The following is a 15,257-nucleotide window of genomic DNA, read 5'->3' as shown; positions in this document are numbered from 1 at the left end:
GCCCCTGCATCGATTAGAAACCACCCGGAAGTCCACACAGCATCGGGGTTCAGCCTCGGACATAACTGCTGGCAGTCTTCCCCTCCCATTGCCGATCCATTTGCCCCAAACCTTCAGGGTGCGCACACTGGTGATGGATTGTTTTGGGATTTGCCGTTTTTTCTGCTTCGTCTTGAAATGGAGCAGTGTAGTACGGTGAACCGCCTGATTGTTGATCGTGCCAGTCCCCTTGCTGATGGCATTTTCAGGCTCTCCCTTATCACCCAGACCTGGTTCCGCAGTCGGACCCGGCCGAACCTCAAGAGGAGCTCCGGCTTTCATGATTGTTCTGGGAAGCATACCTACCCCCATTTATCCTAGCTTTGAGTTCAGGCCTGCCATCGACGAGATCTATCCCCTACTACAGGCTTTGGTTCCTGAGCGATATGAGGGAGATCTAAGAGACACACTGGAACGGATCCTGGAACCGGCCCTGTCGGGCACGGGTGCACTTGGTTTGGTTCTTTCGTTGGCATCGTTCTTCGTATCCAACAACGCACTCGATGACTGTGGGCTCCTCCTCCAATGGATCTCCGACCACGGACATACGAGAGACCTGATATGGTTTCTCAGACGCCAGACCCCTACAACTCGTGCCTTTGCCAACGCCCTTTTTGGCTCGGCGACGCAACTCCAAAATGTCCAGCTTGCCAATGCCATCCTCGACTATGGGGGAAAGCTCGGCCACAAATTGCTATACGATGCTGTGTCTCTCGGCGATATTGCGCTTACTCGGCGCGTTTTGTCCAACGTAAGGCCAAACTCCGGGACGGAAAGCGACTGGGAGGGAATCTTTCATCTCCTAGTCCAAACGCGACAGTTCGGACCGGCGAAATTTCTTTTGAGCCGCGGAGTCTCTGTGAATGCAAACCTTCCTTTAACTGGTTCTGCTCTTTACGTTGCGGTCAAGGAATCCAACACCCAGGGAATTGACTTTCTTGTCAAAGCTGGCGCAGACATCAACTTACATTGCAAAACCCTGGATCCGCCTCACACCCCTTTGGCACTCGCGCTGTCCAGAGAAGACAAGGCGACAGTCCAGCTCCTCCTCGTACCCAAAACGGGCTTGCCATCGACAATTGAGGAGAGACCCATACTTGAATGGGCTTCCCTGAATGGAAGAGGGGTGGTCGGTCTCGTGCAAGAAATACTCGGTCTTCAAGAAGGCTTCTTCTCTCTTGAGGAAGCAGTGGACGCGGCGAGCCGTGGCACCTCTGCCTTCAAAAGGTACGTTGAGCAACAAGCTGGAGGCGCCACAACACACCAGATGGAACAAGCTCTGAGGGAATCGATCAAAGGGGGTCATCTCGCGGCCACTATTACCCTGCTCAAGCTAGGTGTTGACCCGAATGGGCGAAGTCTGAAAACTCCCCTGCTTGTCGCAGCCTTGGTGGATCAAAAAGATAAACCCATTTTCGCCGAGCTGCTTCTGGATTACAGCGCAGACGTCAACCGACTTTCCCCGGAATTCGTCACCAAGGACAGCAACGTATTGAACGCATTCATTGCATCTGGGGCTGGTATGGCCGAGAGAGCCAATGTCCTTGACCAAGCCATTGAATGTGACGACTTCGAGGCAGCAGCAAAGCTCATCCGGTCTGGAGTTAGTCTGAACACGCCTGCGCCGAGAAACGGACGAACTCCACTCCAGAGCGCTGCGTATTGGGGGCGTGCCAAGATGGTGTTGTATATGCTCAACAAAGGCGTGGATATCAATGCAGCTCGTACCGAAGCCGACGGGACGAGGACAGCATTGCAAGCAGCACTTGAAGGCCGGAGCCCTGTTGAGGTGGGCAATCTGTTACTTGACCACGGGGCCGACGCGTCGGCCCCGCCCGCTTCTGTTAGCGGGGTGACAGCACTTGAGGCATTGTTCAGGAATGGTTCCTGGAGTTGGCGCAAGGGCATGACTGAACTGTGCTATCGATTGCTTGCTGCCGGTGCCACAGTACACCGCCCTGGCGGCGGTCCGAGCGACTTGCTTCACCGAATTATCGAAAGCAAACAGCACGACATGCTCCGGCGCTTCCTTGGGCCACCCTACAATGCCGTGCATCGATACTACGGCCCCGTAAAGGACTTCAACCTAATGGATCTCTACACACCGACACAATATGCGGCCGTGGATGGGGATCTAAAGGCGGTGGAGATCCTTCTCGACCACGGCGCCGATGTTAACGAAGCCGCCGCTTACGGGGGGCGCACCGCTTTGCAAGGGGCCGCCCAGCGCCGGCCATCACCCGACAGACAAAACCTCTGCTCCTTGCTCCTCGACCGCGGCGCCGACATCAACGCCCCTCCGGCAGCATTCAGGGGGATCACGGCCTTGCAAGGCGCCGCCATATCCGGGGGCCTCCTCCTCGCTAAGGAGCTTATCCTGCGCGGAGCTGATGTCAACGCCCCGGCCGCCTTCTGCGGCCGCACCGCCCTCCAGGGCGCCGCCGAGCACGGCCGGCTGGACATGGTGCAGCTGCTGTTGAACGCGGGGGCTACTACGCACGGTGACGCATGTACGCGCGCCATTGAGCTGGCTGAGGTGGAGGAAAACTTTGCTATAGCCGATTTCCTGAGGATGCGGGCTGCAGGCGATGGGACGGTGGCGGCTGAACCGATGACGGTCGCGGAGGATCTGTTTCAATGGGAATCCAACAACGAAGAGGACTTTTCTAGCGGCAGAGTGGGAGGGGTTCATGTTCAGGCAGGGGACTTGACCGGGGAAGGTATGGGTGGCGTGGAATGGGATGAGGGGGACGCCGTAGAGGAGGAGCTTTCGGCGAATCTTCCAGATGATTATTGGGATTGGATACTTGGTGTTGGTGGGGGTCGAATCGTTGATGAATTCGACATATGAAGATAAATATTTGAGTATATACCCCTCGACAAGGTAGATGGAATGAACCACTGCCGGGTCGGTGGTAGGAAGCCGAGAAGCTGTTTGTGCAGGTGATGGAGACTCGCAAGACGAAGGTCGGGCCGGACCATCCATGCACAATGACGAGCGTGAAAGATGGTCTAAACCACGGCACACGTTGTCTGGGTGGAAGTCATCGCCGGCGCGTTAACCATTGGCTATTAGAATCCGGCGTTGGACAAGTCCATCTTCATCATCGTTGTTATAAACCTATCGGGCATAAAAGGCTACGGGGAAGTCCAATTCATCTTTGCCATCGTACATCACGGCTGGTGTCGGCTTCATGTGAGTTTGACTCTGGACCCCCTTTTCACTGCCAAGAGACTGACAACTCCAAGACTGCTGGGGATTATAATCAACATCGGCGGCACACCAACAGGGGGCGACATCGGCGGCCAATACTGGCGGGATCCCGGTGCCTCCAACAACGACTTCAAAGGAGTCTGTGCTGTCTTCGTCACAGCAGCCTTCGCCTTCACCGGCACCGAACTAGTCGGACTCGCCGTAGCCGAAACCGCCAACCCCCGAAAGTCCCTCCCAATCGCCATCAAACAAGTCTTCTGGCGCATCACCCTCTTCTACATCATCTCCCTAACCCTCGCCGGCCTCCTAGTCCCCTACAACGACCCACGCCTGCTCAACGCAACCAGCATCGCCGACGCGTCGGCCAGCCCCTTCGTAGCCGCAATCGAAAGCGCCGGCGCCACCATCCTGCCCTCCGTCATGAACGGCGTGATCCTCGTCGCGGCCATCTCGGTCGGCAACTCGTCCGTGTTCGGCTCCTCCCGCACACTCGCGGCACTGGCAGAACAGGGCCAGGCGCCCGCGCGTATTCGCCTACGTCGACCGGCGCGGCCGCCCGCTCGTCGCCGTCCTCGCCGTCTCCGCCGCCGGCCTGCTCCGCCTACCTCGCCCACTCGGACGCCCACGGCGCCGTCGTCGACTGGCTGCTCGCCGTCAGCGGCCTGAGTACCGTGTTTACCTGGGCTAGCAGCTGTCTGGCGCATGTGCGTCTGCGGAAGGCGTGGGCGTGCCGGCATCAGTCGGTGGCGGAGATGGCGTTTCGTGCGCAGGCTGGTGTGGTGGGGAGCTGGGTGGGGTTTGGGTGTAATTGTTTGATCTTGGTCGCCCAGGTGTGGGTGGCTATTGCGCCGCTGCCGCGGGATGATGGTGAGGAGTGGGATTGGAGTGGCTAGGTGCAGAATTTCTTTGTGCAGTGCCTCCCGTTGCCGGTGGTGTTGGTCTGTTGGCTGGGCCATAAGATATGGTTTCGGACGAGATTTGGGAGAGTGGAGGATACGAATATTAATACCGGGAGGAGGGACTTTAGAATGCTGGGGATCATTCAGGTGCAGGAGGAGGAGGAGAGGCAGAGCTGGCCGAAGTGGAAACGCTATTACCGGTTCATCTGCTAACCTTACGGTAGTGGCAAGTGAAACTTCGCATGCCGCCTGGAAATCGTAAAACCGGAATGCGCTCGCATGACTTTCGACCCTAAGGTTAAAAAAGCAGGAAAGGGTTGGGACATTCTCCGCTATCAGGATCTCATTACATGGTAAAATCATCCAAATGAACATCGCCGGCGTCTTACATCTGTCTGTGCCGGTGTTCCCGCCTGCGTCTTGTTGGCTTGAAATGATTATATGTTTTTCCGGGTTGAAGCAAGTATCGTTTTGAACTCTGATCTCTCCAGGTGGTGCCACATTTTATATGGAGGCCGTCGTTTGGGACTATGTGGTTCTGACGTGCAGGACTATGCCACGTGACTTCCCCCATACATAACCCCAACCCTGGCGCGTGCGCCCCTCCTTTCTCAATCTCTAATTCAATACGCACGTACAAATATACCCGGAATCGCTCAATTCCTTTAAAAATGCAATAAAATTCAACTTGTTCAATTTCTTCAACAAAGCTATCGTTAAATTTACCACTACAGCTATAGGTATAGCCGTATAGTAAGCTTTTTACTATTAGTTATAATCCTCTAACTTATAGTAATATAGTAATAGTAACTACCCCTTTTCTTAATATATTTAGATATAATAATAATTATAAATATAATATCTTACTACTTTTAAACTCTCCTTCTAACTACCTACTTCTTACCTACTAGTATAAATCTTTTAATAACCTTATTAGTAACCTCTATAAGTAGGCTATATAAGTGCTCTTTAATATTAGGAAGCTTTGGTCCTTTAACTTAGTTAAGGTTTAGCTATATAAGGATAGACTTCTACTATTTAAAGGATAAGATATAGCTGTTAAAAGTATTTACCAGATATTAGTCTTCTATAACTAAGACTAACTACTTATAGAAAGCTTTAGCTAAGGTATTTATTTATAATAACTAGAGATAGACTTTAGAGATCTAAAAAGATTATTTATATAACTATACTACTATAGAAGGTTATAAGGATATTACTACTTTTCTAAAGTTTAGGCTAGAGTATATAGCCTTTATAGATACCTTTATTAACTACTTTATTATTACTAACTGCTAATTTATTGAGAATCTTTATAAGAAGTTTCTAGGGATCTTCTTTACCTAGAGGTAGTTAAGAGATCTTTAGTTCTACTTTAGAAAAGATATAATAGATAGATATATATCTTTCTAATCTATAATAAAGTTCTTTAATAAAGGTAGTTTTCTATATAAAGTTCTCTAGTTAGTAATAGACTCTAATAAATCTAAGGGCTTAGTTTAGATAAATAACTTTTATAAATAATAATAGGCTCTAAATCCTTAGGTTTAGATATATAATAATACTTATAAGATAAATAATAAAGGCCTTACGCTATTTTAAGTTATAGATATTAGAAGTTTAAATAAGATCTTTAGTTATATATTTAGACTTATTAATAATAAATAGTAAGAGGGTTTTAACTAGCTAATAGATTAAGTTGATATATTATATTAGGAGATTAGAACTACTTCTCTATTAGTTACTATTACTAACTTTAATACTATAATAAGGAATATAGTTATATATATCTATTTAGCTACAGCTTTATAGCTCTATATCTTCTATGTTAATAAGAATATAGTCCTCTATATTAAGTGTAAATGGGATAAGTAAGCTGCTATTATAGTTACTCTTATCTATTAATAATTGTAAGCTTAGCTAGAAGAAGAAGTTTAGTTAAAAGAAGAAGCCTAGCTAGAGGTTTAGCTAGAAGCCTAGCTAGATAACTATATCGATTTTAACGACGATAATAACTATATTATAGAAAGAATAAACTATATAGTAGTATAGAGTAAGGAGGTTAGCCTAGTTCTAGAAACTGTTAAATACTTATATACTAGCCTATATAAGCTTTAGATCTATATACTATATATCTATATAGTTAATGATTTCAATGTTATATAGGAATAATTTAAATCTTTCTTCGCTTTTTAGCCTATAATTATCCGTTATTTAGAGGATATTTATCTCCCTATTGTTAAAGATTGGGCGGCTTGCTATACTAGCTATAATCTAAACTTTAGCTACTATATTATATTGCTAGTTAAGTCGGTAAATTAATATTTTAAGAGCTTTCTAATTAGAGGAAGTAGTACTATTAACTAGATTGTTATTTAGTTATTTAAGATAGTTACTATAATAGAGAATTTAATTTAAGAGGTTTATTAATACTAGAAAAACCATATCTAGTACGATTATTTAGGGATAAAGTAGTTTAGCAATATACCTATCTTAATTATATAATATACCTTAGACCTTACTAGGAAGGAGTATTACTATATAGAGGCTGCTTTGCTATTAATAATAAGGTATAACCTACCGCTTCTTACCCCCTATATTGGCTAGTTTACTATATAGTTCGGTATCCTATATTGCTATAAGCTCTTATAACGATATAAAGCTAAAGATCTTATACTTTAGAAGGCGGATTTCTATCTATATTAGTAGCTAGATAGATCTCTAGCTAATAAAGATTACTACTTATAGTATTATAAGTTTAACTAGGTTATATAGTTATATAGGAAACTATACTATTCCTAGCTATTTACCTCTAACCTATATATACTACGATTAACAGCCTCTATTTTAATATAGGGTATATAGAGTATATAGAGTACTACCCTAGCTATACTAGGTACCTAGCCTATATAGGTAATAGGATTATAGCTATCTATATACTATAATTTATCCTAGTAAGAGGGTATTAACCTTAAGGTATTAGATACTAATAAGGTTATTCCTAACAGCTAGCCGGCACTATAGACTATATACGGGGGTAGGGGGGGCCGGGCTATAATATATGGTACTGTATATGGGGGATAGGCAGCTACGATATACGGTACCGGCAGGTGTAGAGGCCGGCTAGCTACTATATATGGTACTGGGTATAGGGGATAGGCAGCTACAATATATAGTACTAGCGGGTGTAGTGCTGGCGGGTGTAGGGGGTGTAGGTGTAGGGGGTGTGGGTATAGGGCCCGGGCTGGTTGGGGGGCTAGTGTAGGGTAGGGTATGTAGGAGGCTTAGATAGAGTTATATGTCTGAGAAAAAAATAAGATTTTGTAGATCTTAATTTTATTGTGTTTTTAAGCGATTTAGCACCTTTTGGATTAATAGATTTAACTATATTGTTAATTGAATTTAATCGAATTGAGAATCTAGGTAAGGAAAAAGGAGGCGTGTGTGCTAGGGTTGGGGTTATGTATGGGGGAAGTTATGTAGTAGTTCTGTATGTTAGAACTATATAGTTTTAAATAACGGCCTCCTTTTTCCTTGCTTAGATTCTTAATTCGATTGAATTTAATTAATAATATAGTTAAATCTATTAATTTAAGAGGTGTTAAATCGCTTAAAAATATAATAAAATTAAGATCTATAGAATCTTATTTTTTTCTTAAATATATAACTCTATCTAAGCCTTCTATATGCTCTGCTCTATGCTAGCCCTCTGACTAGCCCGGTCCCTACACCTATGCCCTCTGTGCCTGTGCCCTCTGCGCCTGCTGGCGCTGTGCCTGCTGGTGCTGTGTGTTGTAGCTGCCTGTTCCCTATGCTTGGCGCTGTATGTGGTGGCTGGCCGGCCTCTGTACCTGCCGGTACTGTGTGTTATAGCTGCCTATCCCCTGTGTACGGTGCTGTGTATTGTGGCCCGGCTCCCCCTGTCCCTGTGTGTAGCCTGTAGTGCTGGCTGGCTGTTAGGAATGACCTTATTGGTATCTAGTACCTTAAGGTTAATACCCTCTTACTGGGATAGGTTGTAGTATATAGATAGCTATAATCCTATTACCTATATAGGCTAGGTACCTGGTATAGCTGGGGTAGTGCTTTGTGTACTTTATATACTCTGTATTGAAATAGGGGCTGTTGATTATAGTATATATAGGTTGGGGGTAAATGGCTAGAAGTAGTATAGTCTTCTATATAACTATATAATCTGGTTAAACTTATAATACTGTAAGTAGTGATCTTCGTTAGCTAGAGATCTATCTAGCCACTAATATAGATGGAAATCCGCCTTCTAAAGTATAAGATCTTTAGCTCTATATTGTTATAAGAGCTTATAGCGATATAGGATACCGAACTATATAGTAAACTAGCTAGTATAGAGGGTAAGAGGCGGTAGGTTGCGCCTTGTTGTTAATAGTAAAGCGGCCTCTATATAGTAATGCTCTTTCCTAGTAAGGTCTAAGGTATATTGTGTGATTAAGATAGGTATATTGCTGAGCTACTTTATCCCTAAATAATCGTACCGGAGATGGTTTTTCTGGTATTAACGAGCCTTTCGAATTAAATTCTCTATTATAGTAACTATCTTAAGTAACTAAATAATAACCTAGTTAATAGTACTGCTTCTTTTGATTAGGAAGCTTTTAAGATACCGATTTACCGATTTAACTAGCGATATAGTATAGTAGCCGAAGTTTAGATTGTAGCTAGTATAGTAAGCTACTTAGTCTTTAATAATAGAGAGATAAATATTCTTTAAATAATAGATAATTATAGGCTAGGAAGTAAAGAAAGATTTAAGTTATTCCTATATAATATTGAAATTATTAACTATATAAGTATATAGTATATAGATCTAAAGCTTATATAGGCCGGTATATAAGTATTTAATAGTCTCTGGAACTAGGCTAACCTCTTTACCCTATACCGTTATACGGTTTATTCTTTCTATAATACAGTTATTATTATTATTAAGATCGATATAGCTATCCGGCTAGGCTTCTAGCTGGGCTTCCAGCTAGGCTTCTTCTTCTAGCTAGGCTTCTTCTTCCGGCTAGGCTTACAATTGTTAATAGGTAAGAGCGATTGCGATAGCGGCTTACTTATCCCATTTACATTTAATATAGAGGATTATATTCTTATTAATATAGAAGATATAGAGCTATAAGGCTATAGCTAGATAGATATATATAACTATATTCCTTATTATAGTATTAAAGTTAGTAATAGTAACTAATAGAGGAGTAGTTCTAATCTCCTAATATAATATATTAACTTAATCTATTAACTAGTTAAAACTCTCTTACTATTTATTATTAATAAGTTTAAATATATAACTAAAGATTTTATTTAGATTTTTAATATCTATAATTTAAAATAGGGTAAAACCTTTATTATTTATCTTATAAATATTATTATATATCTAGATCTAAGGATTTAAAGCCTACTATTACTTATAGAAGTTATTTATTTAAACTAAGCCCTTAGGTTTATTAGAGTCTATTACTAACTAGAGAACTGTCACGAGTATGCCGACCTCGGGGCGCGGGACGCCCCGAGCTGGTTACGGTAGACGGACCAATTAAAGAAGAAAGGGGGTGATCAGTGAGCTCAGTCGCCAAGCACTTGCCAAGTGTACTGAGCACACTGAGCACTTGGACCGCGCCACCAATCAGGACACGAGGAAGGTACTCAGGGAGCTCAGTCCGCTCAGTAGGCTCAGTGTCCGGAGAGCACACTGAGCACACTGAGCACACTGAGCACCCAAGAATTAGATAGGTATATAGTCACTCGTTCTGGAGAGCTCTGGGAGTTCTCCAGTTAGCAATCACAACTACAGTTCGCTACAAGCTCGAGAGCCTACTGTTGAGACAAGTCTTTGTTGTGCACCCTTTGGCTGCACCGAACCTAAGCACCCTTGAGAGAATACCTTCGACCGATACTGAACCCTAACAGGACGGGTCCAGAGACAGGTTCGTCACACGTTGCTAACTCCCTTTGATCTGTTACAGTTCAGGCTCGAAGGTAAAAAACGACATGGCAACTCAACCGACGCCGGGCCAGATCACGGCCGCGCTTCAGAGAGTCACCGAACGACTCGATGAAACTGAAGAAGAGCTTGCGAAGACCAAGGCCAGCAACGCGGCATTGGCAGCCCGACTTGCGGCGACCGAGGTCCACACCAAGGACCCGGCCAAGACAAAGGTCAAATTGGAGCAACCCGAGAAGTACGGGGGCGACCAGGAAGCCTTGCCAGGTTGGATCACGGAGATGCGGAACTATCTCGACCACAACTCGCACCAGTTCGCCACTGAGGAATCCAAGACCAGATACGCCGCCACCCGACTCAAGGACAAGGCCCTCAAGTGGTTCACGGGAACACTGAGTGATTTCCTCGGCGGAGCAATCCACAAACCCTTCACCAAAAAAGTCTTCGAGAACTACTCCGAGTTCGAGAGTGAGATTCAGAAGGTGTTCGGTGACAAGGACGAGAAGTTGCACGCCCAGGAACGGCTAGGACGGCTGAAGCAGACTAGGTCAGCCACCGCCTACGCCACGATTTTCCGACAAGACTCCATGAAGGCAGAGATAGACGACGAGGGGCTGATGCACCTGTTCTACGGAGGGCTGAAGGAGGAGGTCAAGGACGAGCTCTACAAGGAGAGCCGACCCGACACACTCGACGAGTACATCGCCATGGCTGTCAAGATTGACGACCGACAGTTCGCCCGCAAACAACAGAAGAAGGGCAGCGAGGTTCAGCGATCCGCAGGCTACCACAAGCCCAACGACAAAAAGAAACGCCAGCACCAGAGCACGTCATACGGCACGCACTCGGGACCCATGGACGTCAGCGCTGCCCAGGCACAGTGGGCAGGAAAGAGAGATGGTGCCAAGGACAAATCAGGCATCACCTGTTACAACTGCGGGAGGAAGGGTCACTTCAAACGTGACTGCCGCAGCAAGAAAGAGTGGAGACCGGTTCCAGGGAAGGAAGCTGCCACCATCGACCAAGACACGGTCGGAAGAAGAACCCGGTTTCTGGAGGTCGCAGCCGCCAGCTACACGCAGGACGACCTCGAAATCGACATTGACCGAGTCATCGAGCAGGACGATGAACTCACCGACTCGGATCAAGAAGACTTGAGGAGCAGCAACCACCAGGAGGGGAATGACACCGCCCATCACGCTTTCATCGAAACGGATGACGAGGGAGAACTGGCTCCCCCGCGGTACATCCGACAAGTCGCTGAGGACTGGGGCATCACCCTGGTTCAGCAAGAGGACGGGCAATGGCGAACCCACGAGGGTGAAGGAGGAGTCAGCCCGAACCTCACCTTCCTACAGCAGAGGGTCCTAAGCCAACGGCAAAGGATCGAGGAGTTGTCGAGAGAGAAAGAAGAACTCGAGCAGCTTCTCCAAGCAAGGAACGACCAGTATGGACAACTTTGCGCGGAACTCGATTTCGCCAGAGAACGAGTCCAAGAGATCACCGAGGCCAACAACAGGGCCGGGGATCACGTCGAAAAGACATTAAGAGAGGCACAGGCCTTGCAGGACGACATCCGCCAGGTACTTCCGCATCACACACCGTGGGATGGACCCACCGAAGAGGCGGAGGAATACGAAAACGGAGTGCGATATCCCGAGCAACTTTTCGACTACGCACAGGAGCAGAATGCGGCGAAAGGAAGGAAACAACAGAACTGGGAAGAATACTGGACTCGACATCAGCACATCGTGCGCACCGGGCGACAAACCTCCGACCTTGAATGGTGGGGTTTCCGGGGCGAGAACAACACGGAGGGATTCCAGTTGTTGCCAGAAGACCACGAGCGGGTGAACCCACGAAAAGAAAGTCACATCTACCTGCCCTGGTTCCAGTGCATCGCGCACGAATGTCGGTACCACTTCCAGGACAAATTTCGCAACAGTTTCTGGCCCACGAGGGAAGAAAAAGGAATGCAACCCCTACCCATCAGATGGGTATACGACAGCGGCGACGCTCCCGCAGGCATGTTGTGGGACACCCAACGCACTCACGAGGGCAGGCTGAGGGTTAAACCCAAGGCAGCCTGGCCCCGACGCTGTATGGCGGGCGTAGGAGTCAACGAATGCCGAAGCGCAGACTGCCTACCACACGCCGACGAGAAAATCTGGGGATACATGGAACAGCAATCCCAGAGGAAGCCACACCAGAGGACGAGAGCGTCCCGAAGGAACGAGAGGCGCCCAGTTGAGGCATGGGCGGCCCAATGGCTCCAAGAACACCAGACGATTGACGCCGCAAGCCAAGGTGCGGACAGGGACGCCTTGAAACACCACGAGAGCTTGGGAAACGGCTCAGGGCCCTCCGAGGGGCCCGGAAATCTTTAACTCCACAACAACGAAGACAGGCTGCGCAGTACAGGAAGAACTGGCGCAAGCAGAAGCCTTACAACGACCTCCCAGCAGACGAACACGAAGTAGCTGCTGTACGAAGCACCAAGCCAGACAACAGGCTCTGGATCACAGCGCGATGGGGGAAGATCGAAGCCCTCGCGTTAGTGGATGGAGGAGCGCAGATGGATCTCATCTCGCCCGCATTTGTGAATCAACTCAGAATCCCATGGAGGATCAAGAAGCAACCACACGTCGTCAAAGGACCATTCGACACGCAATGGGTACGACGAGAAACAGAACCACTCGACATCGAGGTGGAGGGAAAAACCACCCAAGTGGTATTTGACATCGTGAACATGGGACCAGAGAAAGACATGATTCTCGGACGCCCATGGCATGAGGATTACGACCCAGACATCAGTTGGAAGGGAGATGGCCATCTGCGACCGCGGGAACAGCGGGAGCATCCGACCAACTCGATGGGAGAACGCGCAGAACAGGAGCCACGGGAGAGCAGCGGGTCAGAACGAACCCCCTCTACGGGCCCACCGCAGGAAGCAGCCAGTACAGAACCACGCACTCTGGAGTCCGGAAGAAGCGGCACACGACGAAAGAAGCAGACACGGGAGGAACGAACCATCGCCGTCGTCTCAGTCGACGAGCACGGAATGCTCAAACATGAACAATGGGTCAATCAGCTCGAAGCGGCAAGCATCGAGCTGGCAGCAGAGGAAGTCAGGGAACTCGAAGCAGCAAGCATCGAGCCTGGGAACAACAAGTTCGCGTACTACGAAGGTACGGCGAAGAGCGCAAAGACGGGGCAGATCCCAGACGACTACAAGGGGCACCCGGCGTTCACGGCAAAACATCTTGCAGGGCTACCAGACCACGGACCTTGGGATCACGAGATCAAACTCAAGGAAGGAGCCCAGTTGAAGTTTTTCAAGGTGTACCACACCAACGAGAAGCAAGATGCAGAGTTGAGGAGCTATCTCGAAAAGAACCTCGAGATAGGACACATCAGACCATCGACATCTCCAGCGGGCTACCCAGTCCTCTTCGTTCCAAAGAAGGATGGGAAACTCAGGATGTGTGTGGACTACCGACAGTTGAACGGCGAAACGGTGAAGAACCGCTACCCACTGCCACTGATCTCAAGGCTTCGAGACCAGCTGTCAGGGGCACAATACTTCACGCGTCTCGACCTTCCGACAGCGTACGCCCACATCCGCATCAAGGAAGGAGACGAATGGAAGACGGCTTTTCGGACACCCTACGGGCACTACGAGTACCCGCGTCATGCCGTTCGGGTTGACCAACGCACCAGCGACATTTCAAGCCGCTATCGACCACGCAATTCGACATTGCCTCGATAAATTTGCAGTCTGTTACTTGGATGACATTCTCATCTACTCCAAGACACTCGAAGAACACAAGAAACACGTGCGGCAGGTGCTGGACGCACTGCACGAGCACAAATTGTCAGTCAACAAGGACAAGAGCGAGTTTCATGTCAAGAAGACAGTGTTTCTGGGTTACGAAATCTCCCCGGGATGGGTCAAAATCGAACCCGAGAAACTGGAAGCTGTCAAGACGTGGCCGACACCGACGAACGCCACAGAGGTCAGAGGATTTATCGGATTCGCCAACTTCGTCAGAATGTTCATCAAGAATTTTGGCGACTTCGCGAGACCTCTGCACGAACTTACCAAAAAGGATGCCACATTCCAGTGGAAGCGGGAGCACGAGCAGGCTTTCCAGCGGATCCGCGATGCGATCATCGCCGACCCGGTGCTCATGCTGCCTGATCCAAGCACACCTTTCGAAGTCGAGGCTGATGCTTCGGACTTCGCGATCGGAGGGCAACTTGGTCAGAGGGACAAGGACGGCAAGCTTCACCCAGTTGCGTTCTTCTCCAAGAAACTCGAAGGACCAAGGCTTAACTACCCGATCCATGACAAGGAGCTTCTCGCAATCATTGAAGCATTTCAGGAATGGAGGCCATACCTCAGCGGCACGACACACGAAGTCCAGGTGTACACGGACCACAAGAACTTACGATACTTCACCACCACCAAGGTGCTGAACGGACGACAGACTCGGTGGGCAGAATTTCTGTCCGAATTCAACTTCACGATCCACTACAAGAAAGGCTCAGAGAACGCACGAGCAGATGCCTTGAGTAGGAGAGCGGATCATCACGACAACACATCTGAAGTCTCACCACCATTGCTACATCAACAGACAGACGGATCGCTACGGCACGCTTCCCAACCGACTGAAGACTACGAGATCGCAGCACTTCAGCAGCAGTCGGAAGATCCCGAAGGCAGGCCTCTGCAACCGTTTGTAGAATGTTGTGCGACTTTCAGGGAACAACGACTGGAACGAGACTTCCAGGGAATCATCGCGGACGACAAGCGCGATGCATGGCAAGAAGAGCTGGAATCCAAGATCGCAGGTTTGCGACTTGAAGGGACGAGACTCTGGTACCACGACAAGGCCTACGTCAGGCTTAGTGACCAAAAGGAGCTCATTCGAAAGATCCACGAGTCAAGACTCGGAGGACACATGGGAATCAGCAAGACAATTGCAAAAGTCAAGCAGAACTACGACTTCCCAGGAATCAAGCAAGCGACGGAAGAAGTCCTGGCAGAGTGCGACCTCTGCGGACGAAGCAAACCGCCACGACACAAGCCATACGGGCTGTTGCAACCATTGCCAGTCGCGGAACG

At 48.0% G+C, this 15,257-nt stretch overlaps 2 protein-coding genes across 2 annotated transcripts; one reads left to right on the top strand and one right to left on the bottom strand.

Moving 5' to 3' along the window:
* The first annotated feature begins 1 nt into the window (after position 1).
* B0H64DRAFT_205991 (ankyrin repeat-containing domain protein) lies at positions 2–3,229 on the top strand. Its single transcript, XM_062799338.1, has 2 exons — positions 2–195; positions 249–3,229. The coding sequence occupies exon 2, from the start codon at positions 320–322 to the stop codon at positions 2,888–2,890; it is 2,571 nt and encodes an 856-aa protein (XP_062656609.1). The 5' UTR covers positions 2–195; positions 249–319; the 3' UTR covers positions 2,891–3,229.
* Positions 3,230–4,638, bottom strand: B0H64DRAFT_205968 (uncharacterized protein). The gene has a single exon (XM_062799337.1). The coding sequence runs from the start codon at positions 4,525–4,527 to the stop codon at positions 3,568–3,570; it is 960 nt and encodes a 319-aa protein (XP_062656608.1). The 5' UTR covers positions 4,528–4,638; the 3' UTR covers positions 3,230–3,567.
* Between the last annotated feature and the right edge of the window lie 10,619 nt (positions 4,639–15,257).

The sequence above is a fragment of the Chaetomium fimeti genome, assembly GCF_033439085.1.
Source record: "Chaetomium fimeti strain CBS 168.71 chromosome Unknown B0H64scaffold_6, whole genome shotgun sequence".
Lineage (NCBI taxonomy): Eukaryota > Fungi > Ascomycota > Sordariomycetes > Sordariales > Chaetomiaceae > Chaetomium > Chaetomium fimeti.
The sequence above is the reverse complement of the archived record's forward strand: the minus strand, read 5'-3'. Positions and strand labels throughout refer to the sequence as shown.

Bases quoted from the DNA above. Each gene is read 5' to 3' on its own strand.
- B0H64DRAFT_205991 (XM_062799338.1), top strand. From the start codon at position 320: ATGATTGTTCTGGGAAGCATACCTACCCCCATTTATCCTAGCTTTGAG.
- B0H64DRAFT_205968 (XM_062799337.1), bottom strand. From the start codon at position 4,527: ATGTTCATTTGGATGATTTTACCATGTAATGAGATCCTGATAGCGGAG.